Source organism: Micromys minutus (genome assembly GCF_963924665.1).
Source record: "Micromys minutus genome assembly, chromosome: 10".
NCBI classification, from domain to species: domain Eukaryota; kingdom Metazoa; phylum Chordata; class Mammalia; order Rodentia; family Muridae; genus Micromys; species Micromys minutus.
In genome coordinates, this window is record NC_137979.1 from 33,548,165 (window position 1) to 33,565,501 (window position 17,337).

Genomic DNA, 17,337 nt, shown 5'->3' on the forward strand with positions numbered 1-17,337 from the left:
CACCTCCCTCTCTTGCAGACCAGCTCTCACCAAAACCCTCTTTTATTCCAAGCAGAGCCTCACAGGCACTGGGCAGTTCCCTCACCATCACCTCCCAGGGTTTCCAGTATTGCTAGCTGCATAGTTTTGAACTCCTGCAGAGCCTAGAGCCACCACAACAACAACAACAGAAAAAGCAGGCTGAAGACCCAGGCTACTTACCTGAACCAGCATAGCTGATGAGGCACCAAACACCCATGGACACAGCTCTCAGCATGTGTACCAAGGTCACAGATTCCACTACACACAGCCTCACTGCCCTCTGAATAAGCCCCAGACCCTCCTTCCCTCCCTCTCTCTCTCCCGCCCTCCCTCCCTTCCTCCCTCCCTTCCTCCTCCTCTTCTCTCTCTCTGTGTGTGTGTGTGTGTGTGTCCGTGTACAAGAGGTGTGTACAGTGCCTACAGAGGCCAGAAGAGGCTCTCTGACTGCTGGAATTGGAGTTACACATGGTAGTGAGCTGTCGGGTCTGTCCAGTGAAGCAAACCTAGGTTCTTACGTTCTCAGGAAGAATAGTGCATTTTCTTAACCATGTGTCCTTTTCCCCAGCCCCCAGCTCTCATCTCTGAAATTCTTTGCTATGCTCTCTACGACAGTGTCCCCTGAGCCTGAGAGGGCAGGTCCTGTTAATGGTGCATTTAAGGAGATGCACTCAGTCTCAGTTATTCTCAACTACTGCAGAGATAAGCTATTGGGGCCTCGATTGAGGGAAGCCTTCATTCAAATATAGAAGAATCATGAGAAATTTGTGTTTAACATAACATCTTAAGTTTACTTATGTATTTTTATGGTGTTTTTTTTTGTTTGTTTTTTGCCTAAATGTCTTAGTACCACATATCTGAGTTACAAATGGTTGTGAACCTCCCTATGAATGCTGGGAATTATACTGAAGTCCTCTGGAAGATCAGGCAGTGTGCTCTTTGCTGCTAAGGCATCTTTCCAGACACGAGAAAATTATTTTTCTTGGCAATTCCTCTGGGCCTTTATTAGGATTCTGTCACCACATACTGCCCAAGTGTGGGAAGCAGGGCTTCTCTTCCTGTAGTCTTCCATGTCAAACAGGGAAGGAGAAGCCTTACTGTAAGATGGAGTTTTCCACCTGGGATTCTGAGGACTAGTCTAAGTATAGACAGAAGCTAGGATAGTCACTTTTGAGAATAAATGAAGTCATTCAATATCACAGAAAGGAACCAAACAGGATGTATAAGACCACACTAATTGAATTTAAAAGAAATATTCAGTAAGGTTCAATACCAGAGTTGCTAGGCAGAAATAATGAATCTGTAAAGTTAAAGCCCAATGAAACTGTGAGACCCAAAGAGAGTAAAAGGGAACTGAAGAAAACACAGAGCCCAACACTGTGTGGACCATTGTCACGAAGACTAACACTAATTGTTTCTGTCCCGAGAATCTGAAGTCAGAAGGCGTTGACAAGTTATCTGAAGAGCAGACAATGTCTGAACACACCCCACAGCTGGTGAAAGATGTGAATCTACAGACACTCACAGAGCCCTCTGCTCAACCCGAGTGTCCAGGAAATGTTCCTCAGGGAGGACAGCATGGGAAGCCAGGACGACGGGACGATACACGGTATGTAAAGTGGTTACTTTTGTCATAGTGGGAAGAGCTGGAGAGCGTCATCAGGACAGACAGAAGAAACAAGGAAAGCACTAGGATTTGGATGCAGTTTTCCTGAGCAGTGCTCCAGGTGACTTCCTGAGATCAGGAGAAACGTCCCAGAGAATAAAAAGAGGAAATCAAGGTCTTAGAGCTGAGAATCCAACCAGGAGAGAGCGGGAGAACGCAGGACACCCATGTGAGGGTGTGAGGGGCTGGGTCGTGCTTCCTTTTCTGACAAAGACAAAGTTCTGACTGTCACCCCAACTTCCACAAAAAAAGAAGGGGGTAAGGATGGCACCATAGGACAAAAATCAGATGAAGTGAACCAAGCCAGGCTCAGAATGGCAGATCTCATATAACCAGTGTGGTTCCGACATCCGAGAAACTGTGTGTGTGTGTGTGTGTGTGTGTGTGTGTGTGTGTGTGTGCGTGTGCGCGAGTGTGTGTGTGAAAACATGAAAGAAGAGCTGAATTTTTCTAAGGGAGCATAGGGAACAGATAGGATGGTGACCTCAAAGAAGTTTGACAGAACACACTCAGTGTACAGCATGCACTTAAGTTAAATGTCTTTTTGTTGGGCTGCAGTGTTGGCTCAGAGTGCAAGGTATCTTGTTGCTTTTGTAGAGGACAAGGGTCCAATTCCCCAGGCTTACAAATGGGCTTACATGCACCTATATCTCCAGATTTGAAGGGCTTCAACACCTCTTCTGACCTCTAGTGGCACCAGGCATCTCTGTGATACACGTACATATTTGCAGACAAAACACTCATACACATAAAAACATAAAATATTTTAAAGTTCCCTCTACAACACAGTGCCATGTAGGATGTGTAGATGCAAGGCAGTTTCTTAATTCAAAATAGAAGAGGATTGTATACAGTCATGACTTCAAATTAGAAAATTGAGTGAGGGTCTGTTACTGTAGTTGGTTCAAACTTGTTTCAACACTTCCTAAAACAAACATCCTATCTGAATTTCTCACTCGATTATCCACAGCAGCCCAAATGGTTGTGCTGTATGTGTGGTAACACTGGCTCTAACTGCTTAGGTCCTTCTGTAATGACTCTGTCTGTCTTCCAGAAAAGAATTTCATCTGGGAAGCAAGAACAGTGACTGCAAGACAAACATCACTGTCGATCAGGACACAGACTATGCTGAACTGGTTCTCTATGTAGGAGAAATGACACTCGGAGAGAAAAATAGAAAGTTGATGAGAAATACTCAGCTGAGAAAAAGAGAGGCCAAAAATGTCGCACAGGCTGTGTGTGCCCTGCTGAATTCTGGAGGGGGCGTGGTCAAAGCTAAGAGTACAATTCAAAACTACAGCTACACCAGAGATGGATTTGGACTGGATTTGGAAAATCCCTTACCTCATATCCTGAAATTTCCTCATGAATACCTAGACTTCATGAAGCACAGGAGCTACTTTTTCATTTTGGTGACAGCATGGAAGCCGAGGAACAGAGGCCAGGGCATCGCCACCTTGAAAACCAACTTGTACCAGAGAAGCATCTCGTCTTCAGTTGAACTGAAAGCAGCGGAGGCCGTGCAGTTCCTCAAACACAGGAAAAATTTCAAAGAGAAATCAGATTCCAGACAAAGTTTACTTGGAAAAATTGTCTGTAATGAATTACTAAATGAATGTCTCAAATTATTTAACAGAGACTGGCTTGCCTATAAGGAGACATTTCACTTCACTAAATCCACAGATGCTGAAGTAAAATTGACTCCAAAGAACAAGATTTTAGCGATTAAGAAAAAAATTTTAGAGCTCCTCCCTCAAACTGTTTCTGCCTTTGCAAACACTGACGGGGGATATTTGTTCATTGGTTTGGATGGCAAAGAACGGCAAGTTATTGGTTTTGAAGCAGAGAAGAGCGATCTCGAGAGTCTAGAGAATGAGATAGAAAAGTGCATCCGACAGTTGCCTGTCACTCACTTCTGTGAGGAGAAGGAGAAGATCAAGTACACTTGCAAATTCATCGAAGTTCGAGATTCTGGAGCCCTGTGTGCATATGTGTGTGCACTCAGAGTGGAGAGATTCTGCTGTGCCGTGTTTGCTGCAGATCCCGAATCCTGGCACGTGGAAGACGGCTGTGTGAAGAGGTTTACCGCAGAGGAGTGGGTGAAGCACCACATGGAAGCCCCAGCAGGTTGAGGAACGAAGATTAATAATCAGTTTCCACTGGGCTAAGGGGGTTGGAAGATGCTTTCTGGGCTTGAGCAACCTGAAAACTCCTCAGATGTCAGTTGATCTCTTCTAGATACAATCTGTAGTTCACAAGCTCTTGTTTTCTTTTACCCACTCAGAAATTCCCTAGAGAGAGTATACTACCTGCTTTTATTAATGCTGTGAGCTGTTTCCTTCAGAATGAGCAGGTCTCATACAGCCTACTTCTCCAGTGTGGAACTGGAGCAGGGCAGGGAGGTGCCAGGCCTCACACTCCCCTTCACGGTCATGTCACCTGACACTACAGGTTAAACGGACATCCCACCAAGTGTCAGGCCAGGGTCAAATGTAGCTGTACCTGTGACACAGACGAGTTAGAGTGTTGTCCTGTCCGAGCCTGGTAGCATGCCCATTGCCTTCAGAAAGCTGAGCAGAACAGCCTTGCATGGTCACTGTACTTCCTGTCCCCGAACTTCACACATCCAAGAGTCACCTATCCAGTTCCTCTTGCTGATCTCCAGACCATTTCTAGCCTGTTTGTCCCTGTCCCTCCAACAGCAAGGTTTCTGTTGCCCACTCTCAGGTACCTGTGATCTGTTCTCAGTTGTCTGGTTTCATTCTGGTTTTTGGACACCCAAACCTCATGTGAACTCACCCCAGAACCTTATAATTTCTGAAAATGTGAGCTTCTCTGGCTCTTCACACGCTCCTTCCAGACCAGCCTTCCTACCTTTGAGATTTAACCGTTTTTAAAATAAACCAAACCTGCTGACATTTCTCAGTGGGGAGAATGCTTGCCTAGCGTGCAAGAAGCTCTGGCTTTAATTCTCTGTGCTGCATCAAACCCTAAAACTAAGCATGGCAGTGCACTCGTGGTCCTAAATCTTTGGATGGAGATGTGGTGGTTCAGATACTCAGTCACCCTTGGCTATATAGTGACAAAGCATGGGCTATGTGAGACCCTATCTCAGTTTTAGAAAACAAACACAAGGGAAAATGAACCTATCTGATTGTTAACACATTCAACTACTTGTAGCTTCCTTTCTACAGTTATGTTTTATTGAGAGTCGTGCAATGCAGTTTAGTATCATCCGAGTCTAATATGGTATTTTCCTTTTGACATTACAATTTAACTTCATTTCCTATAGGGAACTTATGGTTCTACTGAGACTTTAAATGTGCTTTGCAAGAGGTATTGGATATGGGAAACTTGAATTACCTTTGTCTTCTCAGGTTGTTCCAAGCAAGATCAATGCCCACTTCAGTCAAGCAGACTGCCACACAGTCCCCATAGCATCTTTCCTTGTGACAATCCTGATGTTCCTCAACCAAGTGCTCACTTTCCAGGTACTTGCATTGTGGCTGCCAAGTTTGGTTGCTGTGACTGGATTCCAGCCTCCTTGCTCAGCTGGGCTCTATGGTGAAAGGTGTCTCCAGGCTTCCTGCACTATGAGTTTTACTTGTTTTCAGGTCCTTAGAATAACTTTGTCCCAAACAGTAATCTTCCTCATGACACACGCACACACTCACACACACACACACACACACACACACACACACACAAACACACACACATAAACACACCATAGTAGTACCTTGCAATGTGTGATATCCTCAGGTAAGAAGACAAAGGAAATTTCCTCTGTAATGCTAAACTTCCATGTAAGGTAACAGTGTCTCTTCAGATTCCTTTACTGGATACAAGGCTTGAAGAACTGTGTGTTACCCTATGGCTGGAACTGCCAATCTGTGCTCACCAGGGAAGCCTAGCCTACCTTGTCCCCTGTCTGAGATGTCCTCTCCCCATCCCTGGAGCTCTGGGAATGTGGCCCTTTGCTCTGTGGAGCCTCCCTGTTTCTCCTTGCTTTTTGCCAATCTCAGCACCTGACTTCTGTCCTCAGCATTTGTCTGTTCTTAGCTCCCCTGACTCTTCTCCTGCGTGGGGTCCCCAGAGCAAGCCTCTGGTGCATTGTGTTAGGGAAAAGGCAGGACTGTGGGTGTTCAGCTGCCTCCATGGCTCCCTCTGGCAGGTTCTAAGTCCCCTTGCACCTGCCTCCTTCAGTTCATGGATTGTTGTTTGGTATCCTTCTTGGTTCGGGTGCAAAGTGTAAGGTTTACAAACTGCTTGATGGTGACAACCCGAGATTGTGCTTTTATAATTTGTTGTTTCTTTTCTTGTCTAGTTATATGCTCTCCAGAAGCCCTCTGCAGGAACCCGTTCTCATCACATGAAGGCATTGAGCAGTTACTCTGGGCAGAGTTGGGCTCACTTCCTGAAGGAACTCTGGTCATCTCTAAAAGCTGGGCTTTGGATCTGGGCTTGCAAGGGAAGCAGGAAGTCATCTTGGATGTGCTTCATATTTCCCAGGGCAGGCTCCTGAGCCTGCATGGCTTTGTCCGGGGAGATGAGGAGCTGGAAGATGACAGCACTCATCTGAGTAAACTAGCTGATGAGCTAAATGGCTACTATAAACAAACTGCCCTAACACTAAAGCAGACGCTGGTTAATCTTGGTGGTTACACTGGGAAAATAGGTATAGTGATAAAGATAACGTACTTGGGTCATAAGGCAGTGTCTCTTTATGATTCAAGCTCGAAAATATATTACCCCAAAAGCTATTATTTGACAACCATGGCAGTAAGGGACTTAGAAAAAGCTCTTGCTGAAATCTTAGGAAGTCATGTGTCTTTCGATATAGTTCACTAAGGTAAAACTTTAGTGATCATTTTATCTCCGTGTTTTTAAGGACTTGCAGTTATATAGTTGACTTCTCGAGAAATATCCTAACTCCTGTTTGACTTTGGCTTGACCTAAATATAAATTGGTGTATGGCACAATGATATTTCACAGTATGTATTTGATAATGTTCATCAGTTCTATAAAAATACGGAAAATGTGACTTTGAGCTTCAGAGAAATACATACCAAGTCCTGGAAAAGGGATTGGCCATTGGAGAAGGCAATGATGAACCTCAGAGTTAAGGATGTGTCTCTGAGACATGCATGTGGCCCATGCCTTTGATTCCAGAATGTGGAGGGAGGGAGGACATCCTGCTTTATGTAAAGAGCTCCAGAATAGACTGGGCTATGACGTGATAGCCTCCCTCAAAATTAGCTAATTGGCTAATGTGGGGCGCTCCTTATCTGCACGATCTAGCCTTTCTGACGAAGAGCATGGTGCTTGTAAAGCGTAGGAGACATTCTTCTTAGAGACGTCAGTGACGAAATGTGGAAATAGGTGGAATGTATGGGAAAGGTTCTGTCATGGTGTTGCTATTGCTTTGTGTCATTGCTGTTAAATACTTGATTTGTATGTGACAACCAGAGGGAAGACTTCCCACAGACCCAAACTCACAGAGGCAAAGTTTGTGGAGATTAAATGGCGACTGCTCACAACATCATATTTTATAGACAAGAGATTTCCAGAAAGGACAAAGAGACATGTAAACTGAATGCAATTATTTTCTGTGAGGGGAGTGCCTTGCATCTTAATGGAGAACATTATATGTCTGAGATGGAAGAGGTCCACAGTCGTAGGTCATGCTAGCAGTCCCTTTGGGGCTATAGCACGGCATCTATTTTTCTATTTGTACCATTATTTCCCGTGAGGCATTGATAACCGGACTTAAGATGTTGATATTGTCCGTTTAGGGTTAGATATGCTATATTTTTAGCGATTTTTATCGTATGTTGTTTGTGCTGTAGATGAATACCTGTGAAGGTATTTACAGCATTGAGTTTACATGGGAGTCCTACGCATTAATTGAAATGTTGGTATTCCTTCCATTAAGGAAGAAATCTCTTATTGTGTATCTTCCTTTGTGAAGGATACCATTTTTCAACATTTGTCCCTTAGTGGTTATTGCATAAGCAGTGGTAACCTGCTGTGACTTTGATGGAGCGCATCAAAGGACTGGTTGCCCTTCATGAGAAGTCTGATAATTGGTCTATGAGCTGGGTGCTCACAGACTCCAATCATCCTCAGCCATGTTTTCTCTTTAGATCTATGTATTTCTTTATCAATAGGATTTCGTTTTAAAATCTACTTCATTTTCCATTTACTCTGTTTTCAGATGTAGATGTCTTTATGAATACAGTTCTTCTGCTATTATCTTTCTTCAATGTAGCTTTATTGTACAATCTGGAAAGCTATATTTATCAAAATTTGGATACCAAACAAATTCTCTGTCATTTTGATGAGTTTTCAAAATAAATGAACTTTACCAAAACACCATCAAATTCTCTTAAAGAATTCTTATTTTTTTCTAGGATAAGGTTTCCAGGGTTTGGTGTTTTAGATGTTTTAATGACTTGGGATTGTGGTATTCAGAAACTGCAACAGTGTGGGCCTGGAATATGGGACAGGAATGTGCACCAGGAAAGGACAATAAAGTTCTAGTGATGACATGCTTGACTTGAGGGTCAGGTTTTCAGGTTAACCAGACAAACCTCAGGGAAAGAAAGACTTGTGAGTAGGAGACAGTGAAAGGTGGCTCTGTGGATAAAGGCATCTGATACCCTGCCTGAAGTCCTGAGCTCCAGCCCCAGGGATCTCAGTGCTAGAGAGAAAGGAAATTGACTCAAGCAAGTTTTCTTCTGACTTGAACACGGTGGTTAGCCCATGAGCACACACTCACACAGTTACATGCAGATACATTCATGCACTGTTAATTTTGTATAATGCTCCCTTTTTGAACTGAAGGAAGTGCTCAGCAGTTAAGAGCACTGGCTCCCCTGGAAGAGAACCAGGCTGGTGTTCCCAGCGCTCACATGGCACCTCCCAACCATCTGTGATGTATCCTCAGGGATCCATTACACTCTTCTGTCCACAGAGAGCCTGAGGCATGCAAGTGGGTTTTATGTATGTTGCCTCATACATACTTACATACATGCAGGCAAACAGTCATCATATCCAAGTAAGTAAGTAACACAGCTTGGGTCTTCTTAATGTATATGGCAGGCTCAAATATATTGCAAAGATGGATCAACGGTTAACAGCGCTGATTACTTTTCCAGAGGTTGTAAGTTTAATTCCCAGCATGCACAGCGTGGTTCACGGACAACTGTAACAGGACCCCTCCAACAAACTAAATCAAACAGGAAACTGCCTCATCTCACAGTCAAGATTGCCACCAGTCATGCGTTGTTTATATCCCAGAATAGAATCATGCAGCATGGTTTACAGTTATTTAAGTATAAGATTTTAATTGTTCAACCTGCTACTACCTTTAACTTAACTCATTGTTATACATATTATGGACTATTTACATAGAGAAATATTTATATAAATAGTATATACTCACCACATAATCAACAGATAGAAGGGTTTTCTTAGTCTTAAGACAAGCATAAGAATGAATGACGCCCCTGACCAATTACCAAGTAAGTTCTAGGAACAGTGGCAGCTGTGGAGATGACTGACTCCAAGTACTAGAGCCATGGAGATAGGAAGCAGGTCCCTTCTTGCTTCACCCCATTCCTTTCGTCGAACAAGCAAGTAGGCAATAGAAAAGCCAGGCTTGTCTCTACACTGTCTATCCCTGAGCACTGGGGGCAGGAAGAGGATTCCCTTCAAACCGCACTTTTATTTTCTGTTTTCTCTTTACACATTTTGCACTCGGGAGGAGGGAAACTAAGGCTTAAGTCCTCCCTCTGAGGTTTCTCAGGTGGCAGTGTAACTCATTTCTTCGTTTCTGTTCCTCTGCCCAAGTCCTTCTTTGGGCCCAGAGGCAAGTGAGAAGACTTGGTAGCATGTGAGGGCTCAGGCTGAAGAACTGGGCGCTGGTTATCTTGGTGCCTGGTAGGGGTGGGGAATGTCATATTGTAACCCCGGTGAACAACCCTGAGATATAACCACTCCATGCAGACCCAACTGTCCAGGGGTTTCTTGGTGAATGAGTGGAGAAGAAATACATGATTTAAGTCTTGGATTTAAGATTTGATCTGATCTCCGAGGAATTTGGACAAGTTATTTTCTAAGTTAACCTAAATGACAGTAGGTAAACTTTTCTAAATGCTTTCAGGACAAGAATATAAGATCTCACAACATGGAGAAAACGAAATGAACGATTACTAGAACAGAAAGCTAAAGTATGCAGGTAGAATAAGGGGCAGTCATTCTCAAGTTTACCACCAACGCCTTCCTGTCCTACTGTTCTACATCCTAGGGGAGGTGCAATTGTCACTCTTCATAAACAAGGTTTCAGAGGCCATCTTTTCAATGGGGGAACAGATAAAAAGCAAATTGCAAAAAAAAAAAAAAAAAAAAAAAAAAAAAAAAAAAAAAAAAAAAAAAAAGAAAGAAAGAAAAGAAAAGAAAAGGAAGAAAGTCCATGAATTCTCTTAAACTGAACCAGGGCTCCATGAGGTTAAAAGATACAAAAGTAACATGAGAAAGAATAACACCCTCATAGTCACCATGGAGTCCAGATTCTATTCACAAAGAAAAAGCTCTAATTATTGACACTACAAAACTAAACTGAAATGTATTAATAATCCACTCTTACATTTCCATGACCAACAGAAATTCATAAGGCAAAAAAACAACCCCCAAAAACAAAAAAGGGTGGGGAGAAGCTTATAAAACTAAATATAGATATCTCAGCGTTAACTGCGGACAGAAAAGGGAATTAAAACACTTTAAGAAATCATGAGTGGATGATAAAGTATGTAGAAACTGACCATTTACAAACTATTTAAAGCCTGGGGTCGCTGACTGTTCAGAAACTACACTGGTGGATCGTGGGTGGTGGTGAACAGCAGAAAGGGATTATGGGTGAATCTGCTCTGTTCTAGCTGCTCCCCATGCCATGTGTCTCCGAGGAAAGCCTGACACTGATTAGATAGTGAGCCAGGCTAATGCTGGCCGTAGACCCAGTGATACTAATTTGCCGATCAGTAGATCCACTCGGTTTGCAATTTTGGTCTGCGCCCAGACATCTGATGGATCCCATTGATTTTGGCTCCCTGACGCCCGATTATGCAGCCAATCAAATCATTTGGAATGGTGAGTGCATGAGAAATAGTTTGAGCAGATGAATCCAAACCTACCCAATAGCTTTCACTTCTGGGGAGCTGAATTCAATGCCACTGAATCCAGTGTTGTCTGGGGTCATGGGAAAACGAGACTGTTGCATTGCCAACTGCTGCAGCTTGGTCAAATCTGGCTGTGGATTTGCATACTGTTCTTGAATAGTATAGGCCTCTAGAGGTGGTCCCATCAAGTCAGGGCTGAGGCACATGGACGGGGTGGTGTGGGGAAAGCTTGCACTGTTGCTACCTGTTCTGTACCTGACCTGACCACCTGCAAAGATAACTGCAGAACTGCAGGGCTTGAGCGGGTACCGGAGGGCCACGCCCTTCGGGGCGGGGCTCCAACGTGACCATGCAGATCTGTTTGACACATTCAATGATGGATTGCGGAATGCCAGCAATAGTGATTGCCTGATCGGTTGAGTTGGGGAGCATATCCCCTGCCACCTGGACCCGATCTCCTGTACTGTCTCTTATTTCCTTGATCTTGCAACCACCTTTTTCAATAAGAAAGCCACACTGACTAACAGGAACCACCTGTAAGATGACCGGGGTCTACTGGCAGCTGTGCTATTGGTCACAGAGCTGCTTATGTCCTCTCCCAGTTTGTCAATGAGCATAGCAAAGGCTTTGAAGATGGCATTAGTCGGTCCTGCCAAAGTGATAATTCTCTCAGGACATTTCCTTTCTGAGATGTTGATCCGTGCACTACTCTCCTCGCACATCTCCTTAACAGATTCTCCTTTCTTTCGATGACACTGCCAACTTCCTTTCCATGAATAAGTAACCTGACGGTGAGAGTGACATTTACTCCACTGTCAGTCACACCGCTGTCCATGTCTAGTAGTTACAGGAAGCTGGACTTTGAGTGGGCAAATCTTTGGTCACTGGAGGTGCTAGTCCACTGAGGGGAAAAGGGGAGCTGGCAAGAAGGGGCAGAGAGGGGGGTGGAGGAGGAAGAAGGGGAAAAGCGAGACAGGGGGTGGGGAGACCGAATGGCGAATGGAAGACAGGTAGAGGGCGGGAGGGGGAAGGAGAGGGCACAGGCTGCTCCAGCTGCTGACTCTGCTTGTCTGGGAGCCATGTTACAGGTTTTTAAAAACGATTTATTCATTTTTTACATGTAACAGTTACAAATCTCTGCTTCAGAGGTCCATCGGTCCCTCTTATGTCATCTAATTCTGTAGCCCTCCAAGTTCTAACACACAAAGATGGATCAGACATTGACTTAAGACACACACACACACACACACACACACACACACACACACAAATGCATGACCGACGATGGTAACAATTGAATTGTTTTAATTTACATGGAGGTTTCAGCAGTCTGAATAGCAGAATTTTGTGGACAGGGTTTTGTTCAGAGGCCTCCTTGCGTAATCCCTGGAGTGCCAGGCATCCAGGGGAATTCTCAGCTGCTTGGTGCAGCTAGGCAGCTCTGAAACACTGATGACTGCCAGGTCCTTGGCCACTCTGATTTCTGCCTCCCAGCATCACCGGAGGGCGTCTGCAGGGTTTCCCTATGTTTATCCTGGGTGTTTAAGAAAAAAATGAACTCAGCCATTTCCAGGCAAATTTAAAGCAAGCATTTACTAAGTATTAAATACTGATCAAGACTACTGAGAGGAGCTCACGGGCTTGCTGCATGAAAACTTCTCAGGGGAAACAAGACAAAAGCACATCACTCTTGACTTCATCCACTGGCCAGTGTTGAGTAAAACCAGGACTAATGATCTGGCCCCAAAGCTGAACGTGAAGCCCTTATAGTTGTGTTAGGGGTGCATTGTGTGTAGCTGTGTCTTTGTATGTTCAATTGTTGAGGGGTAAACCAACAGCAATAGACAGAGAGCTGAGTACTAGCCAGATCTTGGTGCTGGAATTTCTGTGGCCTGTCAGAGGTCTTGTGTTTAGTAAATATTCTTCCTTCCTCACTTGCCTATTGGCTGGAATATAGAGTTGTCAGCCAATAGCTGGTCAGGAAGTGGGGGGCAGAACTTCCAGAAGGCCTCCGGAAGAAGAAAGCAGAAGCGCCAAAGTTGCCTGAGAACTCAGAAGCTGAAAGAGGGGCCTGAGCAGTGGCGGACCGGAAGAGCTGGCCACGTGGTGGACGGTAATGGCAGGATTAATCGGGATAAACTAGAAAGTTGGCTGGGAATCTGCCCAGCTAGAGGCTTAAGCTTTGAAATACCCAAAGACTCTGTTATCATTTGCATCGCTGATGGGTCGGAAAGTCCCACTCTATAACTGAAATCACACGGTGGCCTCCTTAGGTGAAGAAACTGACCATTGTGGGAGGAACAACGTCCATGGTCCCCGAGAGCAAGAGAATAGAAACACAGGAAATAACCGTGAGTCCTGAGCAATGTCTTGAATGTATGTGAACTTTACCACATCCTTCCTGAAACCCCTCCTGTATGTAGTCACCCACCTGGAGGCTGTCAGAAAATGACGAAAAGAAGCGTGTGGGTTAGCCTCTCCCAAAATGCTCACGTGAGTTTTTTTTCTGTATCTCTTGGCTGGCCCTCCCTTCCTCCACATACAGGCTAATTTGAAACTCCAACCTTAAGGTTTTAAAAATCCAATGAAAATTTAAGTTAGCCTATAGATGAGAGAGAGGGAAAAAAAGGAAAGGTCATATTAAAAGCTCTTTATAAAATTCACTCATTACACCGATGAGTTCGATCAAGAATTTTTGTGACTACTGGAAATTCATATGGTAATTGGTGTGGGGAAGAACATCTGAAGGGAAGTAGCTTCTAAGAACCTGCTCCCTATTAGTTCTGATTGTAAATAAAGATGCTGAGAGCCAATGGTTGGGCAGGGAGACAGAGCCAGGACTTTTAAGATCCCCCTGCCAGGGAGAGAGAGGAAAGAAGAGATCTGCCATGCCAGAAAAAGTGGAGAAGAGGAGACACCACACTTGCAAAGGTGCAGGACAGAAAACATAGCTGCCATGTAGGAGCCAGGGGTGAGTGACCCAAGATGGCTGCCCGACTGTGTCTAGGGCAGCCATGATGGAATATTTGATTTAGTATGTAATGACTCAGCACTATGGGAGGTTGGTGGATTAGCCTCGTGGAGGTTAGGAAGTGTCCCAGCCATTGAGCTGATTAAGGCATATCAAAATAGAAAGGCTGTGTGTGTGCCTCATTTGGGAACCCAGAACATCAGGGCGGTTAGGGAGGAACAGGCCACTGCAGGGGACTGTTTGTCACTGCTACAAGTTTTAACCTAAACTGTTTCTCTTTCTTTTTAAAATGTTACATTTCTGGGACAAAGAAAGGACTTTAAGTGGTCAGAGGACAGATTCCTGTACATCTGTGTTCCCTGTGGCACTAGAGATTCACAGAAGCAGAGAACGGGGTGGGCACTGTCTCCCAACAACAGAGGAAAGGACAAAGACATGCAGACAATGGGGTTTCACCTGCAGGACTGAGTGTGAGGTGACATCTTTGCAGGAAGTGACTGTGAAGAGATTAATGGAAAGGGCAGGGCTCGGCATTTCTCATTTTCTCTAATTTGCAAGATCTGTATGAATATATCTGGAAGGCAGATGAGGTGAAGGGGGAAGGAGAGGAATCCTGAGGAGAGAAGGATGGGGGAAGGGAGAGTAGGTGGGAACATGCTGATGGAGAAGGAGGGAGGAAATATTGGAAAAAGTCTGTTTGTACAGAATGCTCTTCCCATGGGAGAGCCATCTTTGCTACTGGGTGGGGGGTTTCCTCTCCTGGTTCCAGGAGGAGAAAGACCTAGATTGATTCTCTTGAATCTGCAGCTTTTTAAGGCCTTCAACTCAAACACTGGCAAAGTGGCCTACACTGGGTGCTGTTCATTGCCACTGTCAAGCAAGCTCTGGGAAAGCAGCGGTCTGCTCATGGTCCATTTAGATTCCACACTTGGCAACTGCCACCCTTCACTGAGGACACAGTCGTCTGAGACAAATGAATGATGAAAACTTTTCTATATACTTAATGGATCTTTTTACACACACACACACACACACACACCCCACACTCACACACACACACTTATAGAAACTTTAGAAAATTGTCTAGAAGTAGAAAATAATATCTACCAGGATCAGAAGTCAAACAGCACATGCTCTCTTGCACACAGATCTTAGCCTCTGACTGCTACACTCTTACATTAAGGTGAAAGAGCCCATGAGAAGTGTGGGAAAGGCTTCAAGGGGGAAGAGCGCGAGTGTGAGAGACAAACTTGTTTTAAATATTTACTTGTGTGCCGAAGAGTCTATGAGACAAAACTGACTTTAATCTGTAGGTCATATGTGAACACACATGTGGGCCTGTGTCTGCCCCACCACTGGGCACGGCCTCTTGAGGAGGCAGAACATGGGGAGTTTGACGGTGCTTATCGCTGCAGTCCTCTGGGGTAGGTGCTGGGCTGTAAGGAAGTGTCTAGACACTGCTCCAGCAATGGGAAAGCATAGTCTGAGATGTGGAGAAGCTGAAGCTAGTTTCAGGAGTCCCTGAGCCTGCAACAAGGCTGGGTCTGTGGGGCTCTCAAGATTCATGGACATCCAGGCACCTCTTGAAGTCTCAGAGGAGCCCAGACTGAAGTCAGGGCTCAGACAGCATCTAGCTTGGGACTGGATGTGAAGCAAATCGGGATTCTCCCTGCAGTGATGGTCTTTATCTTGACAGGCTTGGTGGCAGTCGTGACTGGGAGCACAGAGAGGCCTTCTAAGGGAGAATTAAGCCGCAGCTCTGTAGTCAAAGGCCTTCTCCATGGCTCCCCATGGAGAATCCTGATGAAAGAGACAGTCCATATGGTTCTAATCAGTTTATTGGCTGTTCAAGGTGGAAAATGGATGCATATGGTGTCATACCCACTTCTCAGGGTAGAACTGAGATTAAATACCTTTTACAGGGCAAAATATCTGGCAAGGGAAGCTTATTGACTAAGCCCTCTGGTCCTCTAGGCACCTCATTAGCTTGGAGATCTGTTTGGAGCTCACATGACCACAGGACACTGTTCTTTTATGTGAGAAGCATGGCACAGGTTCCAGGTCAGGAATCCGGCAGAAGGCGGGGAGTGGCCTGATTTTTAGGTGTGTCCATCAAGTGTCCAGATGTCAACCTGCTCAACCTTACCAAACTTCCTGGCATGGTTTTATGTCCCACACACATGGATGGACCTGAATCACAGGACGTTGTGTAAACTAAGCCAGGCATAGAAGACACTTTGAAGTCCCTATCATAAATAATCTGAAGAACCTGATTTGATATGAGCAGAAGTTAGGACAACAGTGATCAGGAAGTGGTCTTGCTTCTTGAGAGCTGTTAGTGAAGGAACATAAAATGTGTGCCATGGGGGAGAAGCCATTTTAGAACGGGGTGCCTACTCAAGCATCAGTGTGTTCTCCTTTTGAAAGATGCCAAAGTAGACTCATGGTTGTGTTCTGAGGGTTGACTCTAGAGCAGTGAATATGGAGGACAAGGGCTGTGCTTGCGAACTCTTGTCTCCAGGCCTCTGATTACTTGGAGAACAAGATTTGCTAAATTGCTCAAGCTGACCTTGAATTGTATTCCAGGATGGCTTGGAACATATAGACTTGCTGCCTCAGGTAGTTCCTGGGTAGCTGGGATCACAGGATGCACCACCAGAGCTAGCTCTAGAGGTCAGTGTTTTGGTTTTTGCACACAAGAATGACATGTATCATTTTAGTATCAAGTTATATATTATATAATTGATATATATATCAATTGACTTAATTTAGCCATCCCATAATATGTACATATTTCATATATGTATTCAGCACTTTGAATACATAACATTTATCTTAGTACACTAAAGAAAGAAGTAGGAAGAAAGACAAAAGAAAGGAAGGAAATGAAGGAAGGGAGGAAGGAAGAAAAAGAGGCAAGGGCAGGATATTTGGGTTAGCAATTCAGAACACTGGCTTCTCTACTACAGAACATCTTCTGGCCTCAAGAGGCATCATATATGCCTACAAAAAAATTAAATAACAACACACAGAGCTCCCTGAAACATCTTCAGAGTTACAAATATACAGTGCATAAAAGAGTCCTGAATACACACTTTGGGACAGCACTGAGAACCCAGTGACTCATGCAAACTCAAGTACCCCACAACAGTGGGACCACAAGGAGAGTTGCATTTATTTGATATTGGGCAAGAACTGTCATGCCCCACCTCATTTTTCCAACTCTCTATACTCCCTGCCCTATGAGGTTGGGTCTCTAGTTGTACTTTTAGCTGCGGGTGCCCCCTAGTGCTCAAACAGCAAGACAACTACATCATCAAAACACCTCAACTAGAAAGTCAGCAGAGAAGCTATTGTGTTGATAGTGATATTTTTCCAATCCGATGAGCCTCTTTTATATTGGTTAGTATTAACTGTACTGAAAAAGGGGTTTTAATATGATATTTTCTGTGGAATGTCCTTTGATCATGGAACTCCTCCTTACCCTCCCTTGTCCCTTCACC

General features: G+C 44.5%; 1 protein-coding gene and 1 pseudogene across 2 annotated transcripts; one reads left to right on the top strand and one right to left on the bottom strand.

Annotated features, from left to right (window-relative positions):
• Positions 1-1,490: 1,490 nt before the first annotated feature.
• Positions 1,491-6,535, top strand: LOC308425194 (schlafen family member 2-like; the record flags this gene model as incomplete). Its single annotated transcript, XM_080922421.1, has 3 exons — positions 1,491-1,627; positions 2,739-3,811; positions 6,012-6,535. 3 exons carry the CDS (start codon positions 1,491-1,493, stop codon positions 6,533-6,535), a joined length of 1,734 nt encoding a protein of 577 aa, XP_080778547.1.
• A 4,084-nt stretch (positions 6,536-10,619) lies between these two features.
• Positions 10,620-11,698, bottom strand: LOC308426537 (poly(rC)-binding protein 2-like; annotated as a pseudogene). The gene has a single exon. The product of its transcript is annotated as a poly(rC)-binding protein 2-like (transcript).
• Positions 11,699-17,337: the final 5,639 nt, after the last annotated feature.